The sequence below is a fragment of the Penicillium digitatum genome, chromosome 1 (assembly GCF_016767815.1).
Source record: "Penicillium digitatum chromosome 1, complete sequence".
Lineage (NCBI taxonomy): Eukaryota > Fungi > Ascomycota > Eurotiomycetes > Eurotiales > Aspergillaceae > Penicillium > Penicillium digitatum.
The window spans coordinates 2,511,207-2,535,592 of record NC_089384.1 but is presented as its reverse complement, the minus strand read 5'-3'; the positions used below and the strand labels follow the sequence as shown (position 1 = coordinate 2,535,592).

At 50.6% G+C, this 24,386-nt stretch overlaps 6 protein-coding genes across 6 annotated transcripts; 2 read left to right on the top strand and 4 right to left on the bottom strand.

Moving 5' to 3' along the window:
- Window positions 1–1,043: 1,043 nt before the first annotated feature.
- Window positions 1,044–2,612, top strand: Pdw03_3186 (DNA-directed RNA polymerase II subunit RPB1; the record flags this gene model as incomplete). Its single annotated transcript, XM_014676961.1, has 2 exons — window positions 1,044–1,520; window positions 1,575–2,612. 2 exons carry the CDS (start codon window positions 1,044–1,046, stop codon window positions 2,610–2,612), a joined length of 1,515 nt encoding a protein of 504 aa, XP_014532447.1.
- A 2,181-nt stretch (window positions 2,613–4,793) lies between these two features.
- Window positions 4,794–7,496, bottom strand: Pdw03_3185 (Condensin complex subunit 2; the record flags this gene model as incomplete). The annotated part of the gene is made up of 3 exons (XM_014676963.1): window positions 4,794–6,749; window positions 6,805–7,375; window positions 7,423–7,496. The coding sequence occupies 3 exons, from the start codon at window positions 7,494–7,496 to the stop codon at window positions 4,794–4,796; spliced, it is 2,601 nt and encodes an 866-aa protein (XP_014532449.1).
- Window positions 7,497–8,072: 576 nt separating this feature from the next.
- Window positions 8,073–11,241, top strand: Pdw03_3184 (Sodium/calcium exchanger membrane region; the record flags this gene model as incomplete). The annotated part of the gene is made up of 3 exons (XM_066100418.1): window positions 8,073–8,276; window positions 8,353–9,975; window positions 10,039–11,241. The coding sequence occupies 3 exons, from the start codon at window positions 8,073–8,075 to the stop codon at window positions 11,239–11,241; spliced, it is 3,030 nt and encodes a 1,009-aa protein (XP_065955818.1).
- An 876-nt stretch (window positions 11,242–12,117) lies between these two features.
- Window positions 12,118–16,132, bottom strand: Pdw03_3183 (Cyclic peptide transporter; the record flags this gene model as incomplete). The annotated part of the gene is made up of 5 exons (XM_066100417.1): window positions 12,118–12,841; window positions 12,886–13,367; window positions 13,434–13,933; window positions 13,992–15,942; window positions 16,016–16,132. 5 exons carry the CDS (start codon window positions 16,130–16,132, stop codon window positions 12,118–12,120), a joined length of 3,774 nt encoding a protein of 1,257 aa, XP_065955817.1.
- Window positions 16,133–16,905: 773 nt separating this feature from the next.
- On the bottom strand, window positions 16,906–21,441 carry Pdw03_3182 (Actin cytoskeleton-regulatory complex protein PAN1; the record flags this gene model as incomplete). The annotated part of the gene is made up of 4 exons (XM_014676966.1): window positions 16,906–18,034; window positions 18,093–18,623; window positions 18,675–20,784; window positions 20,853–21,441. 4 exons carry the CDS (start codon window positions 21,439–21,441, stop codon window positions 16,906–16,908), a joined length of 4,359 nt encoding a protein of 1,452 aa, XP_014532452.1.
- A 468-nt stretch (window positions 21,442–21,909) lies between these two features.
- On the bottom strand, window positions 21,910–23,061 carry Pdw03_3181 (DNA-directed RNA polymerase II subunit RPB11; the record flags this gene model as incomplete). Its single annotated transcript, XM_014676967.1, has 4 exons — window positions 21,910–22,107; window positions 22,171–22,280; window positions 22,336–22,394; window positions 23,045–23,061. 4 exons carry the CDS (start codon window positions 23,059–23,061, stop codon window positions 21,910–21,912), a joined length of 384 nt encoding a protein of 127 aa, XP_014532453.1.
- Window positions 23,062–24,386: the final 1,325 nt, after the last annotated feature.

Below are 24,386 nucleotides of genomic sequence, written 5' to 3'. Positions count from 1 at the left end.
TTTACATTAGGATGGCAACCATGGGCTTGGTGATCAGAATCGGGCATGAGAATCTGTGAAAGTAAACCAAAGTGAAGAATGATTTACCTTGTGTACTGATTACTGAAAATTGGAAGCAATGTTGGAGAGATCCCTATCCCCTGAAAAAGCTGGTGATGAATATGCGCGAACTAGGCACTATCACGAGTGTGACCTGGTCTGCTTCACAGCAATGGCCTGGTGCACAGACCCCCCTCTCCAACTTCTCAAACCAATATCCAAAGGGTGCTTAATCGAGCTGTATGACTGGGCCTTGAATTTGGGTTGACCGGGTACTTTTGCCCAGTCACATTTTTTCCCTGTTTCCCTCGGACCACTCATTCGTTTCACGCACTACGGAGTAGAGCGGTTCTGTATCCCGTGTGGTTGGACAATCGGCGGATTAGCGCCGGGCTGGGGTGATGGAGGTGCATTGTGAGGAGCGAGCATGGCCCCTCGATCTCACTGGCCCGTTACTCCAATGTGACAAGCTTGGCTGATCACTCCTGCCGGCCAGTCGTACTCCCCTCTCAACGCCTTGAGGTACAGAGCACTTGCAGCCAGAGAAGTTGACAGGCTTATGGATCTTCCAATCATGTCCCTGGTTGATGCTGCAAATTCCCCCTCGGCGCTTACTCTGGCCCGACTCAAGTGACGAGAATCAAAAGCCTGCATTTTGGTCCCCCCCCCCACCTCTCTAACCATGCCAGCACTCGAACATTATTGATATTCAAGGTGCCCAGGCCGGTTCCTGGCAGTTTCTGATCATCTACTTTCTTTCTGTTTCCTATCCGCCATCTGCTGTTTAATACCTGTGAACTCAGGCTTCGCACACGGTATCGGTGATTGACTGCAATCCCGATATAGTTCAGCCGTTGTCCTACCACACTTGTGGTTCTTGGTGTATTTTCTACTTGATTGTGGATCGTTATATTCCCAGAAGCCAGTTTTGTGGCCGTCAAGTCAAGAGCCGGCTCTCTTGACCTAATTGTTTGATTAATTTGCCTGTGTTGTTCATCCATTCAATGGCGGTCTCAGACGATAGCCAAGATAACTCTCCTGTGACCTACGAGCCTGTGGTTCCTGCAGATCTCACCCGTGCCTCTTATCACAGTGCAATGAGTCCCCCACCACAACACACTGTGCGAGAGACTGGCAGCGACTCTGATACGAGCAATGCCTCGCTCAAGACTCCGCGCACTGCTCGATTTGCCGAGGCTACATCAATTCACTCTCCCATCGGTCATACAGAAACCGGACGATCACCTTTCGCCGACCCTCCCATGACTCAAGTGAAGGGAGATGTGGGAGATGTGGGATTCGGTTACGTGGGAGCGAACAATGAGCATGCGGATGACCAGGTGCCAATGTCGCCTTTCCGACCTGACCTGAAGGTTCCCCAGACAGCCAAGTCCTTGAACCCGCTCAGCCCAACTTTCCGCGAGGAGTACCTGCTTGAGAAGCAAGAAAAGAAAGCCGAAGTCGAGAATGCCCGAGACCTGGTACGAAAAGTCGCGCCACGATGCCAGTAAATGCAATTTGCTAATTCACACCAGAGGATCAAACTCCGTGTCCGGATCGCTAAGCTCTTCCTGCGTTTCATCAACTTCAGCTGCAGTTTGATTGTGTTATCTCTGCTAGCCGTGACATTGTCCGTCTTTAACGCAACGAAGCACCTGCCCGCTCGCAATAGCCTTCCTGCCTGGGCAGAGGGCACCAACCCATGGGCCCAATACCTTCTTCTAGGTATGGCTTGCGTTTCCTTGATCGCCTGTCTAATCGTGCTCTGGGCCTACCGAAAGGGTGGCCACGGACGCGCCGAGAAGGTCGCTGTCTACTATACCGGCTTCTCGATCGCCTTCTTCGCCGTGAACCTCATTATGTGGATAGTCGGCGCAGCGGTGTACCAGCACTCCAGAGCCACGGGAAATAAAAAGGACATGTGGGGATGGTCCTGCGCGCAGAATACCCGCGAGCAGCTCTACCACAACAGCGTTGACTATGCTCTTCTTTGTCGTCTACAAGACTGGGGCCTTGTCTGCGCCATCATCGAGGTCGTCATCGAGGTCCTAGTGATCCTAATATATGCGGTAGTCTTCTACCGCGTCTGGAGCAAGCGCAAGCTGATGAAGTCCATGGACACCCGCGACAACGCCCGTTCAAATCTATATCTCGCCCAGCTGCGCCTGCAATCCGCTCCAAACACCCCCGGCTTTGCAGGCTTCGCTTCCTACCCTCCCAAGACCCCCTTTAACGCCGCTGGCCCCGTGGACTCCTACTCAGCCGCCGAAAAAGGCATGGCTCAACCCCAAACTACTCAGTATGCCTCACCGCGTTCGCCTACTCGGCCGACCCCATCGTTTCAGCTTCAGCCGCCTCCTATCAAGGTTCAACAGCCAACGCCACACCCTGCCCAGCAAGAGTTTGCTCTTCCTTTTAATTTATCGCTGTCACCACCCTCTCATAGCCAACACCAGAGTCCGCCTGTGAACAGGGGTGGTGCTCCCGGCGAGCGCACCTACGATTCTGTGTCGATTCCTGGGGCTTATCAGAGTGCCATGGTGCCGGCGTGCCCGGCCCCTGTTTGCAAGTAAATTAGAACGATGAATGACTGCAAGGTTCCCTGTTTTCTTCCTTTTAACTTGGGGTGTTTAGGTTCAATCCATTTTTTTTTTCCTTTACGGGAAATGAATGTGCTTGATTACAGTGAAATGACATTTAAACAAACGTGAAAATTCCGAACCCGACTTTTCAGGCCGTCAATTTCGATCGATCTATTTCCAAATCGGACACCTGTTCGCCCTTCTTGTATTTATCATCACCTTGTTGTGGAGTTCAATGTACACCCTAGGTGGAGTTTTGGTGTTAGATGCACATAACGATTTAAAACACTGTTCTCGGTTCTTGGATTTCGCAGGGCTGGTGGTATAACGATTTGTCAAATCGAGGTAGATCTGCTGGTATTACGATCCTGCGACGTGGATCAAATTTCCAGCATAGCTTCACAGCGTTCCAGTCCTCTTGTTCATATATAACGGAGGGGTTTGATGTCAAATTCTTCCCCGCGGAGAGCATTTAAATGTATCTTTTTCCGGCTGACCCTCCTCCCCAACTACTATGCACTGGCAAAATGTGGGAAAGCAGAGGGAATCGGTTGAAACACAAGCCGTGCAAAATCATCGCAATTCTACATCACATCTTTAATTTGAGCAGAAAAATTGATTGTTCAATTCCTCGAGCCTTCGTTCTTCACTTTCAACAATCCGATACTTCGCGAATCTGTACATCACAACACACGGTGCTGTAGAGCCCATGGCAAACATACAGAAGACGCAAGGACTCATTCCAGAAGGATCATAATTACTACACCCAGTGGAATTCCTAACATCGCAAATTCACGCCACTGCGATAATCTGCTTGTGTTACAGCGATATAATGGCTCGGTGGCTACTATCACCTTCCCAAATGGTGCGTCTACTTTATGTTATGCTAGCTCTATTTGCTAATGATGAGTACAGATATAGATATGATACTACCCGGCGCCCATCACAGTGAAGTCTCGATCTCTAGAAAAAAACGTCTTACTGCATAATTTCAAACATCCAAATGTTAGTTCAAGACTGAAGTCTCCAGATTGTGTTGGGTCCGCCCTGGCTGCAAAGAGGAAGGAGGAAGGGTAATGCAACATTGACTATGTATCCAGAATATTTATGAAAGAACTTGGTATTGTATACACTGCCGGGTCACCTAACGCCTCATATTTGAGCTGTAGGGTCGTTTCCCTCAGACAATAGTTTCAACGCCATCATGCGACAGTCCATCCTAATGATGCCGACATATCTGTATCTTGGAATTTTGGGACAGCTAGATATCTTACAACACTTTTGTCAACGGGGAAAGATGGAAGATTTTGCCGACTTGAATTATTCCGTTAGTGCACGGTTCTCGGTTCTCTTTGGCTATTAGTCCTTATTTAGTGAAACCAAGTCACGCTATCACTGAAACTGACCATTGCGTATGTGAAGCTGAGAACTGACGCCAACTGACGCCAACTGAAGCACAAAGAGCAAGTGCTGTCTTAGAGAGACTTCTAACCCTAGGGACAGGGACCATGCCCGGCGAAACTACAGATATTGGGGAGCAGCAGGGACACATGACAGTAAGAACATTGGCCTAGGCATCTGCTCCCTCCGATCTCTATAGTGGAGACTGATCACAAGCATAAGCGCCCGGGAGCAGTACCTAAACGGGATTTTGAACCCTGAGCGCGATACATCTGCGTACTTTCGTCAACTGGAACCCGCACTTTGGCTGTATCACTGTATTTGGCCTTTGGTACATTGTTGGTGTATTTACCTTCTTGACAGTTTGATATGTTTAATCGATGAATTCGTAACAATTAGATGTTACAATTGAACGATTGAACTGAATTTCATCCCTGCACCCTAGATGGAATTTTTAGCATGCGTTTGTGCCGGCCTTCGATATCTACCAAGGTGACAGACTGATACCATAACCTAGGACTACTTGGATGTTGGACAAGAACATATATGTATGTGAAATCGCTTGAATTTGTCCAAGTAAAAAACGTAATTCGAAGAGGCAAACCCCCCCCCCTAGAGCGCCATTCACTGCGAACAGGAAAAAGTAAAACCGTAACGCCACAAGGATCTACCAAGTCACACCGTCCTGTCCATCACTCATGACCAACGTGCATATCGTAGTGCTTCTACCCGTATCAACTGTACATGTAACTAAGAACAAAAGCGAAGCTATCACATTCCACCCTCTTCAATGATAGCGCGCGCATCCCTACTGACGAAGATCTCTTCCAGGGTAGCCGCATCAGCGCCCACCTTGCTAAGGTCGCTCTCCAGTACGAGGCCTTGTTCGTTGGCAAGATGGAGAAGACAAATAAACCCGAATGAAGTGCTGATATCGCGTAGAGTTTCAGCTGGGTAGACTGCCTTCAGGGAGTTCATGATTTGCGTGAACCGTAGCCGGCCAGTATGTTTGTCACCGACAGGCTGCTGTGGGCTCTCGGCCTTGGGTGTGGGGGGGACAGGGGCATCGGATTCACTCTCGGGTTCCGTCGGAGCCTCTATGGAGACGGCCCCAGGCGGCGAGACCGAGGCGAAGTCTACAGCATCAACTAAGCGGTCGCCCATGCCCTTCCACATCTCTGTTTTGAGGCGTCGAACGTCTACCTTCTTTGCCACACGTGCATATGCCACGTAGTCTGGTCGTGCGCGGCGACCACCTTGGGTCACTAATTGTGATCCGTAGCCGCCAGCCCCCGGTCGGCCAGGGGTGGCGCCAACCATGTTCAAGAGCGCGCTGAGTCCAGTTGCTCCAGCTGCTTCCCCGGCTGATGTGCCTTGACGCCCGTCTGCTGGCGGAGAAAGCATCTCACGGGCATCTGTGAATGGCAGATTGTCGTCATCGTCGAGATCCATGCCGTTCGGGAATGCAAGACCGTCGTCATCAGCAAAGAAGTTGGCATCGTAGGCACCCGCAGCACCTTCCTCGCCGGCGTTTTCTTCCGGCTTGCGATTTGCCCAGAACGCCTCGTCCATGTCTCCATTACCAGACGTCAAATCTTGCCGACGGCGTTTGCCCAAAATCTTCTTTGATCCCATCTTTGCCTTCGGCTTAATGAACAATGTGAGTAGGTTGCGCGAGTTGAAATGCTTGTCGTCAGGAAGGAGGTTGCGACCCTTTGTCTTCCACTGCGTCTTGGGTAATGAGACAGCGGAGTTGGAGCTGGCCGGAGTGTAGATCAATTCTGCGACAGCAGAATCCAGAGGGGCAGTAAAATCAATCTCGAAGGGCTCTTTCTCTTTGCGCTGCTTGGGTGCCGACGTAGCAGGTGTTGCATGCTCTTTGATTCTTCGAATCTTCCAGTGTTCTGGGCCAGCCCAATTCTTCTGTAGCGCGTTGTCGAAGTAGCTCAGAATGTTTTCGTGGTCGTGACTATTGGTTTGATGAGACATTGAGATGGCATACGCGTCTTCATCGCCATCCTCGACCTCACCATCATTATCTCCATCGTGGGCAACCCGGTGAACATTCAACATTGGTTCCAGGGCGGCTTCCCGAGCCCATACCTCTCCTCCTTCACCAAACCCAGCATCGTCGCTGAGATCAAATCCAGCTAGGGTAGCATCATCGTCATCAAATCCGACAGCATTATCGTCGTCGAGCATGATGCCAGATGGGTCGTCAGGTGCTCGTCCATCTCCGTCCATCTTATCTTGTCGCCATTCCTCTGGCACTTTGAGTAGGGGGAGATCCAGCGAACCGCTGGGATCACCCAAGTCGACGTTTTTGAGCGATGGGCAAATGTCTTGTTCTTCGAGACCATCCAAATCTGGAAAAAATTGGCTCGCTAACGCGGCAAGGTCGATTTCTTTGTTATCTTCAAATGTGTCGCTTACGGGATTGTGGGTTGGTTTTCTTTGGTTCTCAGTCTGCTGGTCGGGATCCGTAGACTCGCGGTGGTCTTCTTCGGGAATTTTGGCACTATCATCCACAGCGTCGTCGCTGCTATCGAACACAATTCTTCCATGGCTATCAATGGCAAGGTGATTCAGAAGCAGGCCCTTGGCGCCTCCTTCATCAAAGTCTGCTGATGCTTTCTTGAATAGCGGGTCCACGGCGAACTCTAGCTCGAACTTCTTCAGTTGCAACGAAGAGAATGACGGCGCGAGGGTAGCCTCATGGGAACGTGTCTAGATAATATCCAGTTAGTCAACTGCCAGATCTATGACACCGTACAGACCATACCTTTTTCCGTGATTTGCGAGGCTGCCCATCCTCGTCTTCCTCATCCTCATCGCCATTTTCTGCATCCTCCTCCTCTCCGCGCCCTCTTTTGTCGCGGCTATCAGCCAGTCCACTGAGAAGTTTCCCTGTCTCCGTTGCGACACTGTCTACTCGGCTGGTGTAGATCTTAACACAACCGTCAAGGGTGCAGCTGGCCTTTTGAAAATTTACACCATCTCCCTCCTTCAGCAATGACATGTCGTGAAAGTAGTCAATCAGCGCAAAGTTCCAGGAGTTGTTCGCATTAATTTTATTATCGGTCGCCATCTTCATCCACTCTTCAAAATTGGCCAGAATAGGTACGCGCTTCATTGGTGTCACTGCGCGGCCATTGACATCGCTAGTGCGATTGCGATGACCGGAAGGTCGAGGTGTTGCGGGACTGTCGCTCCCTTCGTGATCGTGGGTGTATCGACGAGGTGGCATGGGCGTCTTGACTGCGGCTTTAATCTGACTCATTTGGCGATCGTAAAGCGCTTGACGAGCCTCCATGCGCGCTGCCTTTTCGCCCTCATCATCGTTGAGGGGAATCCTAATTCAATTAGTTGCAAATCACAACTCAGAAAGCCAGATACGTACTTAACCGGAGAGTTCTTGTGCGGGGTCGAGGTGCCATTAGAACGGCGATGTACCTTGTTTGCGACACGCGGCATGGTTGCGGTTGCCCCCGATAGGGGATGGCGATAACGGCGTTGAGATGGAAAGTTCGAGGGAGAGAGAGGGGTTGATGTCGAAGCAAAACAAATGGGGAAGTCAACAAACATACGGCGGTTCAAGCGCACCAGTGATGCACAATCTGTACGTAATCAATCAGCTTGGATGCCTAGAATATCAGGTGTTTAGATCGTACCCTAGTCCTTTTGAACCTTCAACATCCAATTCTCCCATTCTTATTTCCATCCCCTCCTTCTTGGCTATGCTTTGTTGTTCTAGTTACACTTATCTTATCTGCGATCAACTCCGCTAACCTGTCTACTCAGTGCAACAGCGATCGGCGGACTAAGCGCATTGGCCCACTCCCGAGGCCCGCCACAGCTCCTCCAAGTTGACATCACCACACTACTCACCGCACTCACCGTGCTGGGATATACAAACCGACATCCGTTGGACGCGTGAGGTATATATTGTTTATGCATTGAGTCTTGAATGCATATTTGATTATTCTGGTATAAGTTTGTCAACAGCATTTTAAGTCTTCGGCCCACGATGCCGCCATATTTCTCGTCATAATGAATCAACTGCCGTCCTTCCTGCAGCCTGCCATACAGAAGCCACGATATTCAATCCGACCATTTTACACCACCTTTTTGGTGTTTATACTTATTGCAACAGCGAGTTGGTTTCTAACTGGTACTACAATTTTGAATGGTCAGTTTGCGCAACCAATCACAGGGCCACGTGCAGACTTATTTGAACGAGAGGGCGAACTAGAGGTATCTAACCATCTCCTATCCCTCTCTGTGAGATGGTCCCGGAGGCTAAAAGATGTTCTGTCACACGACAATATAGTGCCGCTTGGTCCGTAACGTCAAAAATCAGTGTGCATACGTCCGCGCCAACTGCCCCGATCACGAGGATGGCCTAATCTCCTACCTTCAATTTTACTATTGTGGGCTGGCCGATGCAAAACCGGTAGCATTCACGATATTGATTCTCTGGCTCTCGTTGCTCTTCAGTACTATCGGTATCGCGGCAAGCGATTTCCTGTGTATTGATCTGAGTACATTGGCTAGCATTCTAGGATTGAGCGAGAGTCTCACAGGCGTGACATTTCTTGCATTTGGCAATGGAAGCCCTGACGTGTTTTCAACATTCGCAGCCATGCGGTCGAATAGCGGGAGCTTGGCGATTGGAGAGTTGATCGGCGCTGCAACTTTCATAACCTCCGTTGTCGCCGGCTCCATGGCATTAGTTCGGCCCTTTAAGGTCGCACGAAGGAGTTTTATCCGAGATGTGGGCTATTTCGTAGTGGCCGTCGTTTTCAGCATGTTCATGCTGGCTGATGGGAAACTCCATGTATGGGAGTCAGCTGCAATGGTAGGCTTGTACGCCTTCTATGTCGTGATGGTGGTGACCTGGCACTGGTATCTGGTACGACAGCGCCGAAAGAGTGAACGAGACATTGCAGCACGAGCTCATTTCCATATACCGGAAAATCAAGAGCTGGAGATCGAAGAGACCGCCGAGGACGATGATCCCGGTGTAGCGTCAGAATCACGAAGTCTTCTCCGTGGAGCCTCGACTGAAGATTTTGATCTTTTGGAACGCGCTGACGCTGTACCTCTATGGAAACAAGAGGATGACGAAGACGACGAGACACGCAACCGTTACTTAGCCGAGATTCGTGATAACATGCACGTCTATCGGCCGGTGAACTCGAGACGTAATACGATGAACCCCATTCGACCGAGTCTTGTCGGTGCACTAGAGTTTCAATCTGTTCTTCACTCGCTGCAGAAATCTAGAAACACTCGTCACAATCCGACAATAAGCCTCAACATCTATTCAAATGACGGTGAGTCCGATTTCGATACGCGCTCGGTGGCATCGCATCCCCGCGCCAGTCGACCATCTGCCAGTACCGACCGCTTGTCGCCGTCTAGTGCAGCGGGTTCCTCTCGAGTTCGAGCAGTGTCGGCCAACGATGCCTTGGGGTTGAAATTCGACTCCAGCATTTTGGAGCCCCGGCCAACACAAGCTCCACTGCTTACAGTGAGTAAACCTTCTTTTGAGGATGCTTCGGGGCAAGAAGCCATGCAGTCACGCCGGCTCCCTCGAATTGACACTGGCATGGCGCTTGACGTGGCTTCCGCGAATCAGTCGCCGAGCCTGAGTCCAGTCACCACAAGTCCTCGAACTCCCGACCGGCTTGCTCCGTTGGACGCGTTTAATTCCCCCAATTACCGCAACGGAGCGACGATACATGACCGGTCTCCAATGTCGGTATCTCCTAGGGGTACTCCAGCCCGTCGTCTATCGGGCTTCGGGTTGGAAAGCCCATCAGTGCCGTTTCCATCGTATACTGATTTCCCCCCCATGGCACTGTCACGACCACCAAGCCTTCGACTTCCAAATTCAGCCAGCCAGTTAGAACAACTACAAATCCACGACGGGTATGATGAATTCGCTCATGTAGGCCTCCCTTTCAGCAAATCCTTGAGGAATTGGTGGCCTGACTCGATCCCCCATCCCCAGCAGATTGGTTGCACCCTCTTTCCGACCTTGGTGGGCTGGACGTCTAAGAATGTCTGGGAACAATTGCTTGGTATTATAGCAGCTCCCAGTGTGCTGCTTCTCACCATTACAGTCCCAGTGGTTGAGCCTGAGGCACCGGACTTTGTGGAACCGGACCCCATTCCTTCGGTCATCATTCAGGATGTCGACAACGGAGATAATCCTTCCCCAAGGGTTAGACTTCCAGCCGATAGTCCAGTGATTGTGGCTCAGACACATGACTATGCCGAGTCACCTTCTAATGTACCGCCAACGCATCCCCATCGAAAGTCCTCATGTGAACACACTGGTCGCCCGCGATGGGACTCAGAACTCCCAGCCGTGCCGGTGCCAGCTTCACATCCTGTGCATCCGGTGCCAACAAAGGACTGGAATCGCTGGCTAGTTTGCATTCAATTGTTCACAGGTCCCTTCTTCGCGGTTCTTATCGCCTGGACCACCGTGGACGAAGACCGTCAGCTGCGCAACCTCGTTCTTCCCTCCCTCTTCTCGCTCTTGTTCTCATCCATCTGTCTCGCAGCTCTCATGATAAGCACCCGTCGTCAACGAAATCACCGACGTCCCAGTGCAGATTTGTCCATTCCTCTCCTCCCCCATGAATCCCGACCCAACATCAGCACCCTCCCACCGCAATGGCGGCCCTTCCTCTCCTTACTTGGCTTCTTAGTCGCCATATCCTGGATCGCCACAATTGCTACAGAAGTTGTCTCCCTCCTCAAGACTATCGGCGTCATCCTCAATATCTCTGATTCCCTACTCGGACTGACGATCTTCGCCGTCGGGAACTCGTTAGGCGATCTAGTCGCTGATATTACAGTTGCCCGACTCGGGTATCCGGTCATGGCTCTGAGCGCCTGCTTTGGTGGTCCTATGCTCAATATCCTCCTCGGCATCGGACTTGGTGGGTTGTACATGACCCTCAACAGCGGGAACCAGAGACACAATGAGGCGCTGCAGGGAGCCGGCCCTATGCAAGTCCCGTATGACATAGTCATCTCCAAGGTGCTTGTTATAAGCGGCGCGACACTTTTGCTAATCCTGGTTGGGCTTTTGATTGTTGTTCCTATGAACAACTGGAGAATGGATCGCAGGATTGGGTGGGGTCTTGTTGCTGTTTGGTGTGTGGGTACCCTGGGGAATGTGATTGCGGAAGTTATCTTGTGAATTACAAGATGAACACACAACTTGGGAATGGTTGGTATTCGTCTATGTTTTTTTTTGGGTTTTTTTGTATTAGTGTTGATTTGGCATCGTGGCGCTCGTTTCTTCTCCGTTTTCCAGTTTTGTCCTGTACAGCTAACAGCATGCTAGTACAACATGGTACAGTCTTGTTGAATGTGAGATGCCCTCGAAAGGATGATGAAAAACGAAATGCGTCCTCTATCCATTCTGAGTTTCTGCATAGATCTACTTTTAATTTATCAATGTCATCAATGGATGACAGCAGAACAGCAAATGCTTTCGTTTCGATGAGTTCCTCAGAGCTTTAGGTGTATCCCCATGCATCTTCCAGTTCCCTCGACTTCATCAATGATCCCATGACGCGTGGTGGCCCATTTAGATTGGTCCCATAAGCAAGCTCCATCTCCACTGCCGCAAATCAGCTATCGGCCATGGCCACAATTCTTGTCTTTGTAACAAGGGTTCTTGGAAGCTCTCAATCTCAACAATTTTCCGTTTGGCAGGGTGTACAGAGAGATATCTTCGGTTGGGGGCGCTTTGAAAACACACTGGACAGCGCCTCGTTGGCGGCTTCATTGCCAGAGCCTCGGATCATCGTGTTTGTCGTTTAAAATTGTTTTTTTCCATCCTAACCTTGCCTACATAAGTTATCTACGACTAATTGCATTTCAATTTGCCACAATTCCATTAAATACCTGGTGGTTTTGAGATGGAAAAGCGCATCTCTGGCCAGCACAAAGCGACCGAAACATGATCAATAAGAAGCATCTGCAAAAAACATCGCTATAGCTATATAATGCCCAACAGTACAGCTAGGAAAGAAAGCTCCAAAGCCGAAGGTAAGATCACCGATCAGGACTAAACAACATCCTTGCGGGTGATGTAATTGAGCTCACACATCTGGCGGAACTCGGCATTTGAATCGAACAACGCAAGTGGACTCTGGAAATCAACAACTCTGCCTTGATCTACAATGCAGATTCGGTCATATCGTATAATTGTTTGCAGTCGATGAGCAATGCAGATCACTGTTCGGTGCTGAAATGCCTCTAGCAGGGTTTGCTGCACCGCTCGATCCGTGTCTTGATCGACGGCAGAAGTGGCCTCGTCACAGACGAGGATGCGAGGGTCTCGCACCAAAACACGTGCCAACGCCAGTAACTGTCGCTCGCCCAGAGAAAAGTTCTTACCATCTGGCTGAACGTCTCGATCAAGGTGGACTTGCGGATAAAGGTTGGTTTTGCGAAGTGCATGGCAGAGATCATCATCTGCGTATTCTCCAGATGGATCTAGGTTTGTTCGAACCGTGCCCTGGAAGAGAGTGGGGTCTTGAGGGATAATAGCTAATTTGGATCTCAAGGAATGAATGTCCAAATCTGCAATGTTCACATTGTCAATGAGAACCGACCCATGCTCCAGGGGGAAGAGTCGAAAAAGGACGGATACAATTGAGGATTTGCCTGCACCGGTACGCCCAATGATACCGATCTTTTCTCCGCTACTGATTGTAAAGCTGACGTCTTTTAGTGCTCGAGGATGATCACTTTTATATCGTAGGCTGACTTCTTTCATGTTATGGTTCCTGTTTCCGGCCACGTTGAGGGTGGCACACTAGCCGACACGGACATCTCTGTCGGAATTTCATTGCCATATTGTATCATTCGCTCGACTGTAATAAAGGAATTCTCAATCTCAGCGGTTTGAGATACAATCCCAGGGATGATTTGCACGACAGCCAGGGCATAAGTCATCAACAACCCAGACATGCTTGCCGGGATGGAGTTGTCAGACATGACCATCAAGGCCCCGACAAACAGAATGAGAACATTGCCCAGTGTATCCAGTCGGAGATTCAACCACTGCTGGCTTGCGATCATCAGATATGAAAAGTTGCTTGCTTCATCGATGGCGATACTCAATCTGCTTTGGAAAATATGTTGGACACCGAAGCTTCGGATAGTCTGACGGCCTGCAATACACTCGACGGCATTCCCTGCAACAGTAGAGCGTGATACTGTTTCAAAGCGCTTCAGCTCTTGCCTCGAAGCGCGATAGTAGGCGGAAGTGTAGGATACAACTGAAGCAATCACCGGCAATGATAACACAAACTGTGAAGATCTTACATTAGTTCAAGGCCAATGTGATCACACCTCCGACTGGTATGTTCCACTTACAAGAGGGAACTGAACAGAGATGAGTAGGAAGGTAGAGAAAGCAATGCCCACTAGCACGAAGAACGCCTGGACTGAGCCACTCACACCATTGTCCAGCTGATTCACATCACTAGAGAACAGGTTCATCAGCCGGCCAACAGGATTGGCAGTGTGGAATGACATGGGCGCATATAAGACACTCGAGAGAGCTGTCTTGAACAGATTGTCACTGGCTCGCAAACCGGTGAATGAAGCCTGGCTGAGATACACCCACGCGAGAACGCTCTGCACTACCCCCAAGAGGATATAGCCAACTATATAAGCACGATTATCCCACCCTAAGGTGTTATCCACCCACCATGATAGCCAAACGCCAGTGAAGATTCCAGCTATTTGCGAAACAATCAATATGGAGAATAGAATAGGCCAATGGAAGATTGAGCCCGAAGCAGAAAGATATGTTTTGTAAACGGATCCGTGGACCCTGCCCGCCTTTTGAGTCTCACTGTCTATCACCGTGTCTGTAAAGAAGATCGTTAGTTTTAACGACAGGTCTTTTTTGCCATGATTATTACTTACTCTGGTCTTGGTCGCTATGTACTGCTTTATCGTCTTCAGTAGTCAATGCACCATGCTCTGCATTCTTCGAGTCATTTGGCTGGTAATTCTTTTGCGCGGGAATCAAATGTGACAGCAATTCATCACCAGACGATGGATTGGATGGGTTTTCAGAGGCTTTGATATGGCCCTTTTCAAGCCATAAAACACGGTCGCATTGGGTGATTATGTGCCTTTGGTGGGTCACCAGAAGACAAGTTTTCCGACGCAATAAGCCAAGAATGGCTTTGTTGAAGATGTGCTGGCTAACGTCCGCGTCCACAGCTGATAGAGGATCATCAAGAAGCAATAGATCGGCGTCTGCGTATATGGTTCGCGCAAGACTGATACGTTGTTTCTGGCCACCGGATAGTGTAATACCTTGCTCACCGATGTAGGTAGCGTCGCCATGCTCCCATGTCTTGAGGTCTTGCTTTAAGGCACACGCCTCCACCACCTCATCATACCATGGTTGTAGTAAAGGTTTTCCAAACAGAATGTTCTCCTGGACAGTCCCACTTTCAATCCATGGCACTTGAGAGCAGAAGGATCGTGTAGCGCCTAGGACGATATGGCCTCGAATTTGGCTCATCTGGCCGGCAAGAGCGAGAAGAAGGGCACTTTTGCCTGCGCCTACGGGCCCCGCGACTGCGATAAGCTCTCCTGGCGTGACCTGCAAGTCAACGTTACTTAGGGCCAACGACGAAATCCTACTGCCCGGCATACTGAATTCCTCATGTGCGGACAGCAGACTGGTCTCCTCGTCAATTGCAGAAGACGAGATATTGTGTTCGGCAGCATGATTCCAGGAAAAGTAGCCGTTGGTTATTTTGATAACATCGACGGCGTTCATGTCCCACTCGATGGTCTTCTGTTGATCGTCCGCTTTCAGGAATGATTCAATGCGTTGTATGGAAACCCATGCATCGATGAGTTGGTTAAGCACAATGGGCAAGATATTAAGAGGCTTGCGAAGACAGTTGAACAGTGCCAGGGAGGAAAACGCCTCGGCGGCAGTCAGCCGGCCATGGACTGTCATGAATACAATGAACGATAACATGGCCGCATACGAAGGCAGCGAAGTAGACAACGACATGATCGTGCTCTGAAGGCTTAATAGCTTGTGTTGCTGTTGGACCTCGGCTGCTCTGACATCAGAGATCCGACGAAGGAAGTATGGCTCCCAGGCATGGAATTTGACAAATTTCATATTGCGCAGTCCTTCGAAGAGGCTCAATATTCTGTGATCTACCGCGGCATTGATTGCCATGCGCCTTGATACCAGCCAACCCATGCTGAATTCCAGGCCTTTTGCACCCACTCCAAGGAGTAAGAGACCACTCAGCGCGCTCCAGGTAAGATTATAGAACAGGATTGCCAATGCCACGACCACGGCCACTGGCTCACTCCAAATCATGTTGGCATATAGCAGAGCACTCTCAATACGCTGCGAGTCCACTGTGAGGAGATTCGATATCTTTCCGTCAGGCCACGTGGTACTTTCATTGTTAGAGAGCCTCAATGACTTCTCAAAGACCATCGCAGTAAGAACGGCCTTCACCTGGCCACCAACCACTCCGCCCAGGTAATGATAGTGTACAAGAGCAAAGCTCATCCCCATCTGGGTGGTAAAGAGCAAGGCCACAAACTTCAAGGAGCTGCCGTGGGATGACGATTCATCCGATAGACTGACGAGAAAATACCTTAGCAACAAGGGTGCCATCACTTGCAGGAGGTTCGCAAACAGCATGGCAATTCCCGCCAGCCAGAATTCGAATCTGAAGGCCCCATGCAGGGCCCAGAGAAGTGGAAAAGCTCGCTGATAAGAGAGGTCCTGAAAGGATTCAAAGACAATACGTTGGTGCACCGCAACCGCACGAGTGGGATTTTGATTCCGGGTATCATCTCTTGTTAGAGGTCGAAAGTATCCGATCTTGATGCAAAATGGTGATGAGATTTGTTTGTCTTAAGTGTCGATAGATACGTCGGGAAATCCAAAGACTTACAGATAACAATGGAAATATCCATTGGAAGGTCAGTCGACTTAATAGCCCGACACGGTCCTCATGGATAATTTGAGCGGGATTCAATCCCTGCCCAGTGGTAGAGCGGCGAAACAGCATTTTTTACTCGACGTCGTTCGCATCAATGCAAGATGGAGAATTGGAAAATCTAACAAGGTTCTAATATGAGACAGGAGGCCTGGTGGCTAGCGCGTTTATCGAGGAAGCGGATTTGGGGGGGGGGGGGGGGGGGGGGGGTGGTTTAGATGTCGTAGATTCCCACGATCTATTATTCTGGAAAACTAATCAATCGGCTACGTCAGTACGGAGTCAATTTAGTAGATTGGAAAGCAAAATGTTCGTAAGGCACTATCTACTGAACATACGGAGTAGACAACAGTCTAATATACGGAGTACCGACGGAGCAGGGATTGCGCGTCGCCATCGCCAGGGGATCTAACGCAATCGCATCTCTTTTTCAGCTGGAGGAAGTAACTTCTGCACTAATTTAATAATCCCAAAACAGATAGCTGATAATGCTTTAACTTACGGTCGAAAAGCGCTCGATGGGGATTTACCCTCTCGGCTTCAAGTGAACCTTCGAAGCTCTAGAATGAGGGAGGAGCAGTAGATGAAGCCCTGCAATTTTCGGTTAAGTCCGTCAAGTCCGGGGGTAATGATGTTAATAAACAAAGCCGATCGGTATTTCAAGACAAGTACAGAAACACAGCTAACTACTCGCGAACCACTTCTCCTATTATCCATAGACCTCGTCAATTTACCCTCGAATCAGGTAAGAACGGGCATGGTCATATCTTTCCCCGCCTCTCTGCATCTGTACAGTATGTACTCTCAAAACAAAAATTCCAAAAAAAGACCCTCCAATTTCATCTTCACAGCACGCGTCCAGCCGACGAGCTTGTACTGCGGTCATTCACTTGAGTCTTCCTCAGGGTCATACCTTGCTGGATAGACGCGAGGAGGGCGCCTCGGCCGACAGCGCCACCGGCCACGGCTGGGGGAGCAGGTGGAGGTGGGATGCCAGCTGGAGGGGGTGGCGGAGGAACTGGAAGAGCACCGGCTCCTGGGGGAGGAGGAGGTGGAGGAGGAGGTACAGCAGATGGCGCGAGTGATGGGGAGATAGTTTCGCCAGAGCCTGGTACAGCAGGAAGAGGAGGCAGAGTTGCTGGGGGTGGGGGCGGAGGTGCAATAGGGCTTCCTTGTACCGGGGTTGCGGATTTCGAGGCAGACCTGTCTTCGCCCATAGCACTCAGAGGACGTGGGGGCGCCATCGTGCCAAACAGGATGCTGGCAAGTTGTTTAGCGCTACCGCCGGTTGGACGGTCGTCTTCATCATCAGACGAATCAAACTCGGAGCCGGCAGCGGACCAGTCATCGTCTTCCTCGGGGCGGGCTCGAGTCTTGCGTTCCAGGGGAGCTGCCCCGGTGAAGGTGGATTTGATGGGCTCTTGCTGCGTCAAGCGGTGGAAAGGATTCGTAGACTGAGCAGTGGCAGACGGCGAGGTCGCTTGGGTGGGGTCGGATGGCTGTCCCAATATCTTGAAGTATGGATTCTTGGACTCAGCATCGAGCGTGGCGGCAGGAACACCACGGCTGCTTTCAAGGGAGACCACTTCGCTAGGCACGCTTTCGGGGGCGGGAGGTTCAGGGATAGCTATTGTGGGCACGGGAGGCGAGGTGGGGAGAATTTGGCTCTGCGTCGGGGTGCTGTACTGAGGCGTAATATCGGCAGGGCCTTCGTCATCGGACGATGGCTCGTCAAGTCCCTCGAGTTCACGCTGCAGCTGTCGCTCACGTTCCTTGGCCGCCTCCAATTCGACACGTTGAGCTGCAAGAATAGCTTCCTGTTCTTTGGATTTGCGACTAGCTTCTTCCCTACGGCGTTTCTCTTCCTGCTTCTTGATCTTGCCCTGGCGGACTTGTTCCTCAAGTGCACGAAGGCGAGCGGCTTGGGCATCCTTTTCCTGTTGGAATTCCAGCTCGCGTTGACTGGCCTCGCCCCTGTAAATGTATTAGCCAACTCCAATTATTTTCTCTTTGTCAGCAGTAGATTACTCACTCTAGACGCTTGGTCTCCGCCTCCTGAACTTCTTGCTTTTCCTTGATGGCCTGCTCACGGGCAGCCTGATCCATTTTAGTGAACTCATCTTCCCTCTTGCCATCGGCTTGGCCGGCACTATCCGCCCGAGCCCTGCGGGTGGGCGGCGCTGGCGGTGGTTTCTTGCCCGCAGTCTTCGAAGCTGCATCACTAGGCACACCCCGTTCCTCAGCTAGGCGACGCTGTCTTTCTTGTTCCCGCTTAGCATCTTCTTCTTCGGCGCGTCTAACACGGTCTTCGCGCTCCTTCCTCTCGCGTTCCTGGCGTTGCACAAGAGTTTCACTGGAGTCGTTGGGCTTCAAACCAGCAGCAGCCATGCGCTCAGCAATGCGCTTCTGCGCACGCTCTCGAGCAGCCGCCACACGATCCTCATGTGTATTACCAGTAAGAGAGCTTGATGAGTCCACGGACTGGGGCATCGACGGGCGAGCAGGAGCAGATTCAGCCGTTGGAGATTCCCGAGACTGCACCCCAGAGAAAGATCTCTCTCGCCTAGGAATTGTCAGCATTGAACAGCTCTCCTGATTGACAAGAAAAACTTACTCTTCTTTGCGAACATTTGCAGTTCGCGCGTTACGACTCAGGTCGTAGATAAAGTCGCGGATGACGTCCTCAACCCCTAATGCATCTTCCCAACGACGCTTTTCGTGCTCACGTGTGGAATTTTGGCCTTGGTCCCGAAGACTATCCTCCAAACTGCGAGCGAAATCACGCACACTTTCCTCAACATCGTGAGTCATGGTCTCGTTGCGCTCCCGCTCAATCTTCACGTTAGTGCTCTCGGACTCCAGACGACGAGCCGCTTGGCCATCGTCATCTTCCGTCACGGGCGCGGGGCGGCCGGAGAGCTCCGCAGCCCGAGCTTGCATGCGCGCACGTGCGCGGGCCTTAATTCGATCTGCTTCGGTCACAGTACCGCCAGGGCCAGTGCCGACGATGTTAGAGGCACCACCGGGGTGTGCTCTGGCATCCTTGAGACGAAAGAGCTCAAGCTTCGCATCCGCGATCTCACGCTCAATACGACGTACATCAGATGCAACCTGAGGCACTTGATCTTCAAAAGACTGTAACTGGCGACGAAGAGCTCTGCGATCTGCCCCACTGTCCACTTGACGGAATGAGGCATTGGGGTGGGTATCGATATCGTCCTGTACACGACGGATACGGTCCATCAGAGCCTCTGCCTCGCGGCGATCCTGGCGATCTAGAGCATCGTCATCCTCGGCCCGGTTCTCGTCTTGAAAGTCGGCAGCGTCAATCATGACTTTGGCTTCACGGATCTTCTTCCGCAACTGTTCCACGGAATACTCCTCCTCTGACGCGCCAGAGGCGGCTGGTGACGGAGTACGAGCCCCATTAGCAACACGACGGCGAGCACTAGAGCGGTATCCACCAGCGGAGTCATTGTTCTTGAACACCGTAGCATCCTTTCTGTTGGCCTCAGCAGAGCCTGCTGCACCACCACGGAAAGAGTGATCTTTGAGGTAGCTGACACCAGTCTTCTGCGGCTGCAGGAATGCCCCAGTAGCTTTACGAGTCTCAGCATCCTGGGAGAGAAGAGACTTGACTGTACCGATTGAATCGTTTAAGTGTCTTGTAGAAGGAGGAACAAGCTCGGGTGGTAGACGGCTTGGAACTGGGTATCCGTTCAGGGCACGGTAGATCAGGTGCATAGCCACAGCGAACTCATCCATGTTCAGTCGGCCACGGTTATGAGGATCAGCCAGGGTCCAGATTCGTTCCAGGTCTTTTCTATTCAGACCACTTTGACCCATGATCTCGATGGCAGTCTCGCCAGTAATGAAGCCCTTGCGGAAACCGTCCCATGCGCGGAAAAGATCATCGTAAATCTTCTTTTCCTCCTTGGTAATTGCCCAGGCAACTTTAGCATTTCCTGAAAGGCCAACAGCACTAAAGCCACCTTCACGCCCAGGCTGCGGCATGAGTTGCTGCTTCATAGCATCGATATTGGGCAAACCCTGCGCCGGTGTGTTGATAAATCCCCATTGTCCGGGGATACCCGTAGGTTGCGCCACCAATCCCGTAGGCTGCACACTCAGACCTTGTATTCCACCGGTCTGGGCGGGGCTAAGGTTCGACCCGTAACCAGTAGGCATCGGCGGCATTGGAGGCCGAGGGCCTGCATATCCAGTAGCCTGCGGATTGGTCATGAACCCGGTCTGTTGCGACTGAAGGAATTGGGACTGGTTCTGGCCTGGGAAGCCCGTCGGGTTGGGCTGGATACCTGTCTGTTGAGGGAAGAAACCAGTAGGTTGTGCTGTCAGCTGTGACAGGAGCTGGGCGTTATTCGGTTGCTGCGGGACGGGCTGTTGAACGATTGGAGGCGTCGACTTGTTCTCCATGAAAGGAGCATCGAAGCTGGGCACGTTGGTTCGCTGAACCGGCGCCGGCTGTGTGTCGGGGACATCGAACGAGATGATGTCGACCATACTAGAAACCTCGTTCTTGACTGTCTCGGGTAGGGCAGAAGGAAGCTCGCGGCCAGTGAGACGAATGTTGCAAAGGTACATGGCCAAAGCAAACTCGGGGAAGAACAACTGTCCGGATTTTGTGGTGTCAGACAAGACCCAGATTTTAGAAAGATCAGCGCCTGTCAATTTGGAGCGCAGCAAAAGATCTTTTGCTTTGTCGCCTATTATGACCGGTTAGTACTGCTATACAAGCCATTACACGTAGCCCATTGGGTGTATAGAAACCCACCATTCATTGTCTTGCTATCGCCAACCGCTGCCTTAAAAAGCTGCTCGAACCTCGCCTGATCCTGCGCCGTTATAAAGGAAAGCCGAATGTTTGGGATCTTTGATCCTGTCTTTGGTGGTACCTGAGGAGGGGTCCCAGAGCCAGCAACATCTTGGAAGGAGTTCGCGATATCGCTTGAGGTCTTGAATCGTGTTGGTATCTGCGGCACCGGAGGCGGCTGCTGCGCCTGGTTCTGGGGAGGATATCCGGTGAATTGGGGTTGGAAGTTTTGCGCTTGTTGCTGCTGGGGTTGCTGGGGCACGGTGCCGGGGAAGCCAGTAAACTGCGGCTGTAGCTGTCCCGCGGGGAATCCGGTGGCTTGAGGCAGTAGCTGCGAGTTGCCGAACGGGGAGGGCTGCCCGGCGAATCCGGTCGGCTGTGGAGCAATACCAGTAGGCTGCGGAGCAAATCCAGTGGGCTGAGGTTGTTGAATTGATGGCAGCTGCTGGCCTTGAGAGAATTGCGAATAGGGGGGTTGTTGTTGCTGTTGCATGAATGGTGCCTGGCCGGGACCGGCACCCCCGAGGAAATTATTCGACGAGGAGTACATCACAGAAACCACGCTCGCATGAGCAAAGGATATGCAGAAAGGCCAACAAGGGTTTGACGAGAAGAACGAATGTAAAATAGCAAAGAACTTAAATCTCAGGAGGATGCGAATGACGCCGTTGCCAAACGCGGACGTGCGCTAAGGGGCGAGGCCATTTGGTGCTTAGTCATTTGTCCGAGATATTTTTGGATCTACAACTCGAACTACTAATTGATGGATAAAAGTGATGATTTGGAGCTTAGAGCTCGAAAGTTGTCAGTGTCAGCTAGCATGGTATAGCTGAGTCTCTCAAAAGCAGTAGAAAGCAAAAATGAAATGGGCCCGCGAAAAAAGGGGCCTCCCATAAATGTCAAAATCGAAAATGAAAAAAAAAGCAAGGCATTAAAAGACCACGACTGCTCCATGCGCCAGATTTGCAGACCTACTAAAAGAAGATAAAATTGAAGGCTTGATGTCACTGATAACCATTTACTCAGCAGTGTTCTGCTGTTGCTGGTTAGCGGCGTTGGCAGCCTTGCGGAGTTCGTACTCCTTAGTGAATTCCCGAGACAAGATGCCGAGGTCCTTGATCAGAGCCTCGGAGGCGTTGATGACCGCCTGGCGGGGGGTGACCTCGCCGTCAGTCTGGATACGCAGCTGGAACTCGGGGGTCAGCGGGTGGGGGACCTAATGGGTCTTGTTAGAATATTTCCAAAATGGAAAACAATGAGCATGTAGCAGGTTGCTTACGCGATAGGCAGCAAAAATCACATGAGCGGTCTTCAACAGACGGTGGCGCAGCATGTTGCCAAGGGTGTGGTCTTCTTTGCGGAAAGTAAATATGGCAGCAGAAGGGAGGCCTGAAGAAATACAGTCAGTAAGATTATGCGATCTCTATTGACCAGCATAACTTACGGGTATCGATCTCAACGTCAATCTTGCTTTCACCAGGAGCGAGCAGGATAGCTTCATACCTATAATGATAACCTGATCAGCTGAAGGTTTCCTCGGATTTAAGAAAAGAAATTTTGAAAATGCAGCAGAAGAAGGACAGAAAGAAGGGAAATAGGAGATTGAATCCGTGATTTGATTCAACTGACACGTCAGGTGCATCATCAGGAAGCAAAGGGCGAGGATGGCGCGGATGGGGGCCTTGGCCGCGGCGACCAGCACGCTCTCTGGCGATGGCCGCAGTGGCCGTGACAATGGCAGGGCTCTGAGGCATGACTGCACAAAGTAGAGATAAAAAAAAGGTGATGAACGGTGAAAAAGAAGATGACAGTGCACAGCAAGATGACAGTCCACGAGTGAACAAGAGAGTGACAGGGAAAAAGACAGTGAGAGGGAGGGGGGATAAGTAGACATGATGCAATGCTCCCCATGGCAGGAGCAACGGTGCGAGGAAAGCGCGATCACCACTCTCTATATCCTTCCCGCCTTCCCATGTTGCAAATTATGGAAATAGGAAGGCGCGTTTACCCCGGAATCCGGGGGAATATGTTCTGTGGTGCACATGACATTCAACCGAATTCGAGATCCAGCATTCAACGCACAACGAATTTCATAGGAGCAGCTCCAAATAAACAGAATTTGAGAGATTTAAGAAATGCTGGCATCCACTCACCTATCCGGAGCATTCATGGTGGCGAAATAACTTCTTTGAAAAAGCCAAAGGGTTTGAAGGCAAGACACCTGTCTCGAGGATATGCTTTTATGTATGTATCCAAGAGTTCGAGGGGTTGCAGAAGAAAGAGGTTGGTAACAAATCAAAGGCTGGACGTAATTTCAAGGCCTTTTATAGGTGACCAGCTCGTTTTGATTTGTTAAGACAACAGCGATCAGATGCGTGTGCCTTCGGAATACGCTTTTAAGGGTGCTTATTGATAGCAAATGAGTTCAAAGAGATAAATCCAACGAGCCAGTACATCCCAGAAGGTTATTGGGGCCCTGGTTTTGCAAAGGTCTGTTTGCTCGATGTTGACGTTGAGTGATGAAGATATTGTGCTGCATCTCAACGTCGATATCGATTTGGATCATGTGACTGATTATTTTTGAGTGCCTTGTCACGTGACCCTTTTCTGATCTATGTGCTTTGGACCAGTTGCCGGCGGTTACTTTCATCGTCGTCTCACTTTAGAAAGACTTTGTTTGTGGGGATGCTTCTAATAATGGTTACGTACAACACCAATTGCCCGTTAGGAGGTAGAACGCGATCCCTCGGTTTCTAATACCACATAGTTTATGTGGACTGAAGTCGGTCTAGCAGGCAGTGCACAGATAGACATACATAGTTTTTTCCCTACGATTTTTCATCCAGTGGATTGCAATGTAGGAAGCGGAAGCCCTTAGCGCCAAAGTCATGGTTGCACGCCATTCGTACCAAGTAGCTTTGTAGGTTACAAAACCATGATCTTATGTAACATATATTAGCGGTGGTGTATGGGGAACCCCCGTCTCAACCCAGATCTGTGGCATGCTAAGGTATACATGCACCTCTGTTCAAGCAGGAAACACAAAACGCAAACAAAGGAAATAGCGAAAGAGAGAAAGAACCTTGGGAAGAGCCGCAATAACGGCCACAAGGCCTGGAATGTATTAAAGGAGTCGAGTAGAAGCAGAGCGATCTGGCAAGAACACAATGCAACACACAAAGACACAATAAAGGATGAAAGGAAAAAAAAAAGATAGAAGAACCTATCAAGTAAATAACGCCATGTCTCTTCCCGCGCCGATATCATGAGAAAGCAAGAGAAAGAAAAACAGAGGACTGGACTGAAAAATCAAAGATTGACTCAAAGTCAAAGCACAAGGAAAGCATATGTATTCATACTTGTAAATGTCGAGCCCCTCTGTCCAGACCGGAATGACCTTGAACACGAGGAGGCAAAGAAACCCGGAACAGGAAACGAGAAGTGACATACAAGATGTGAGATAAGGGCTAGGGATGCATTATCGAGCCGACATAT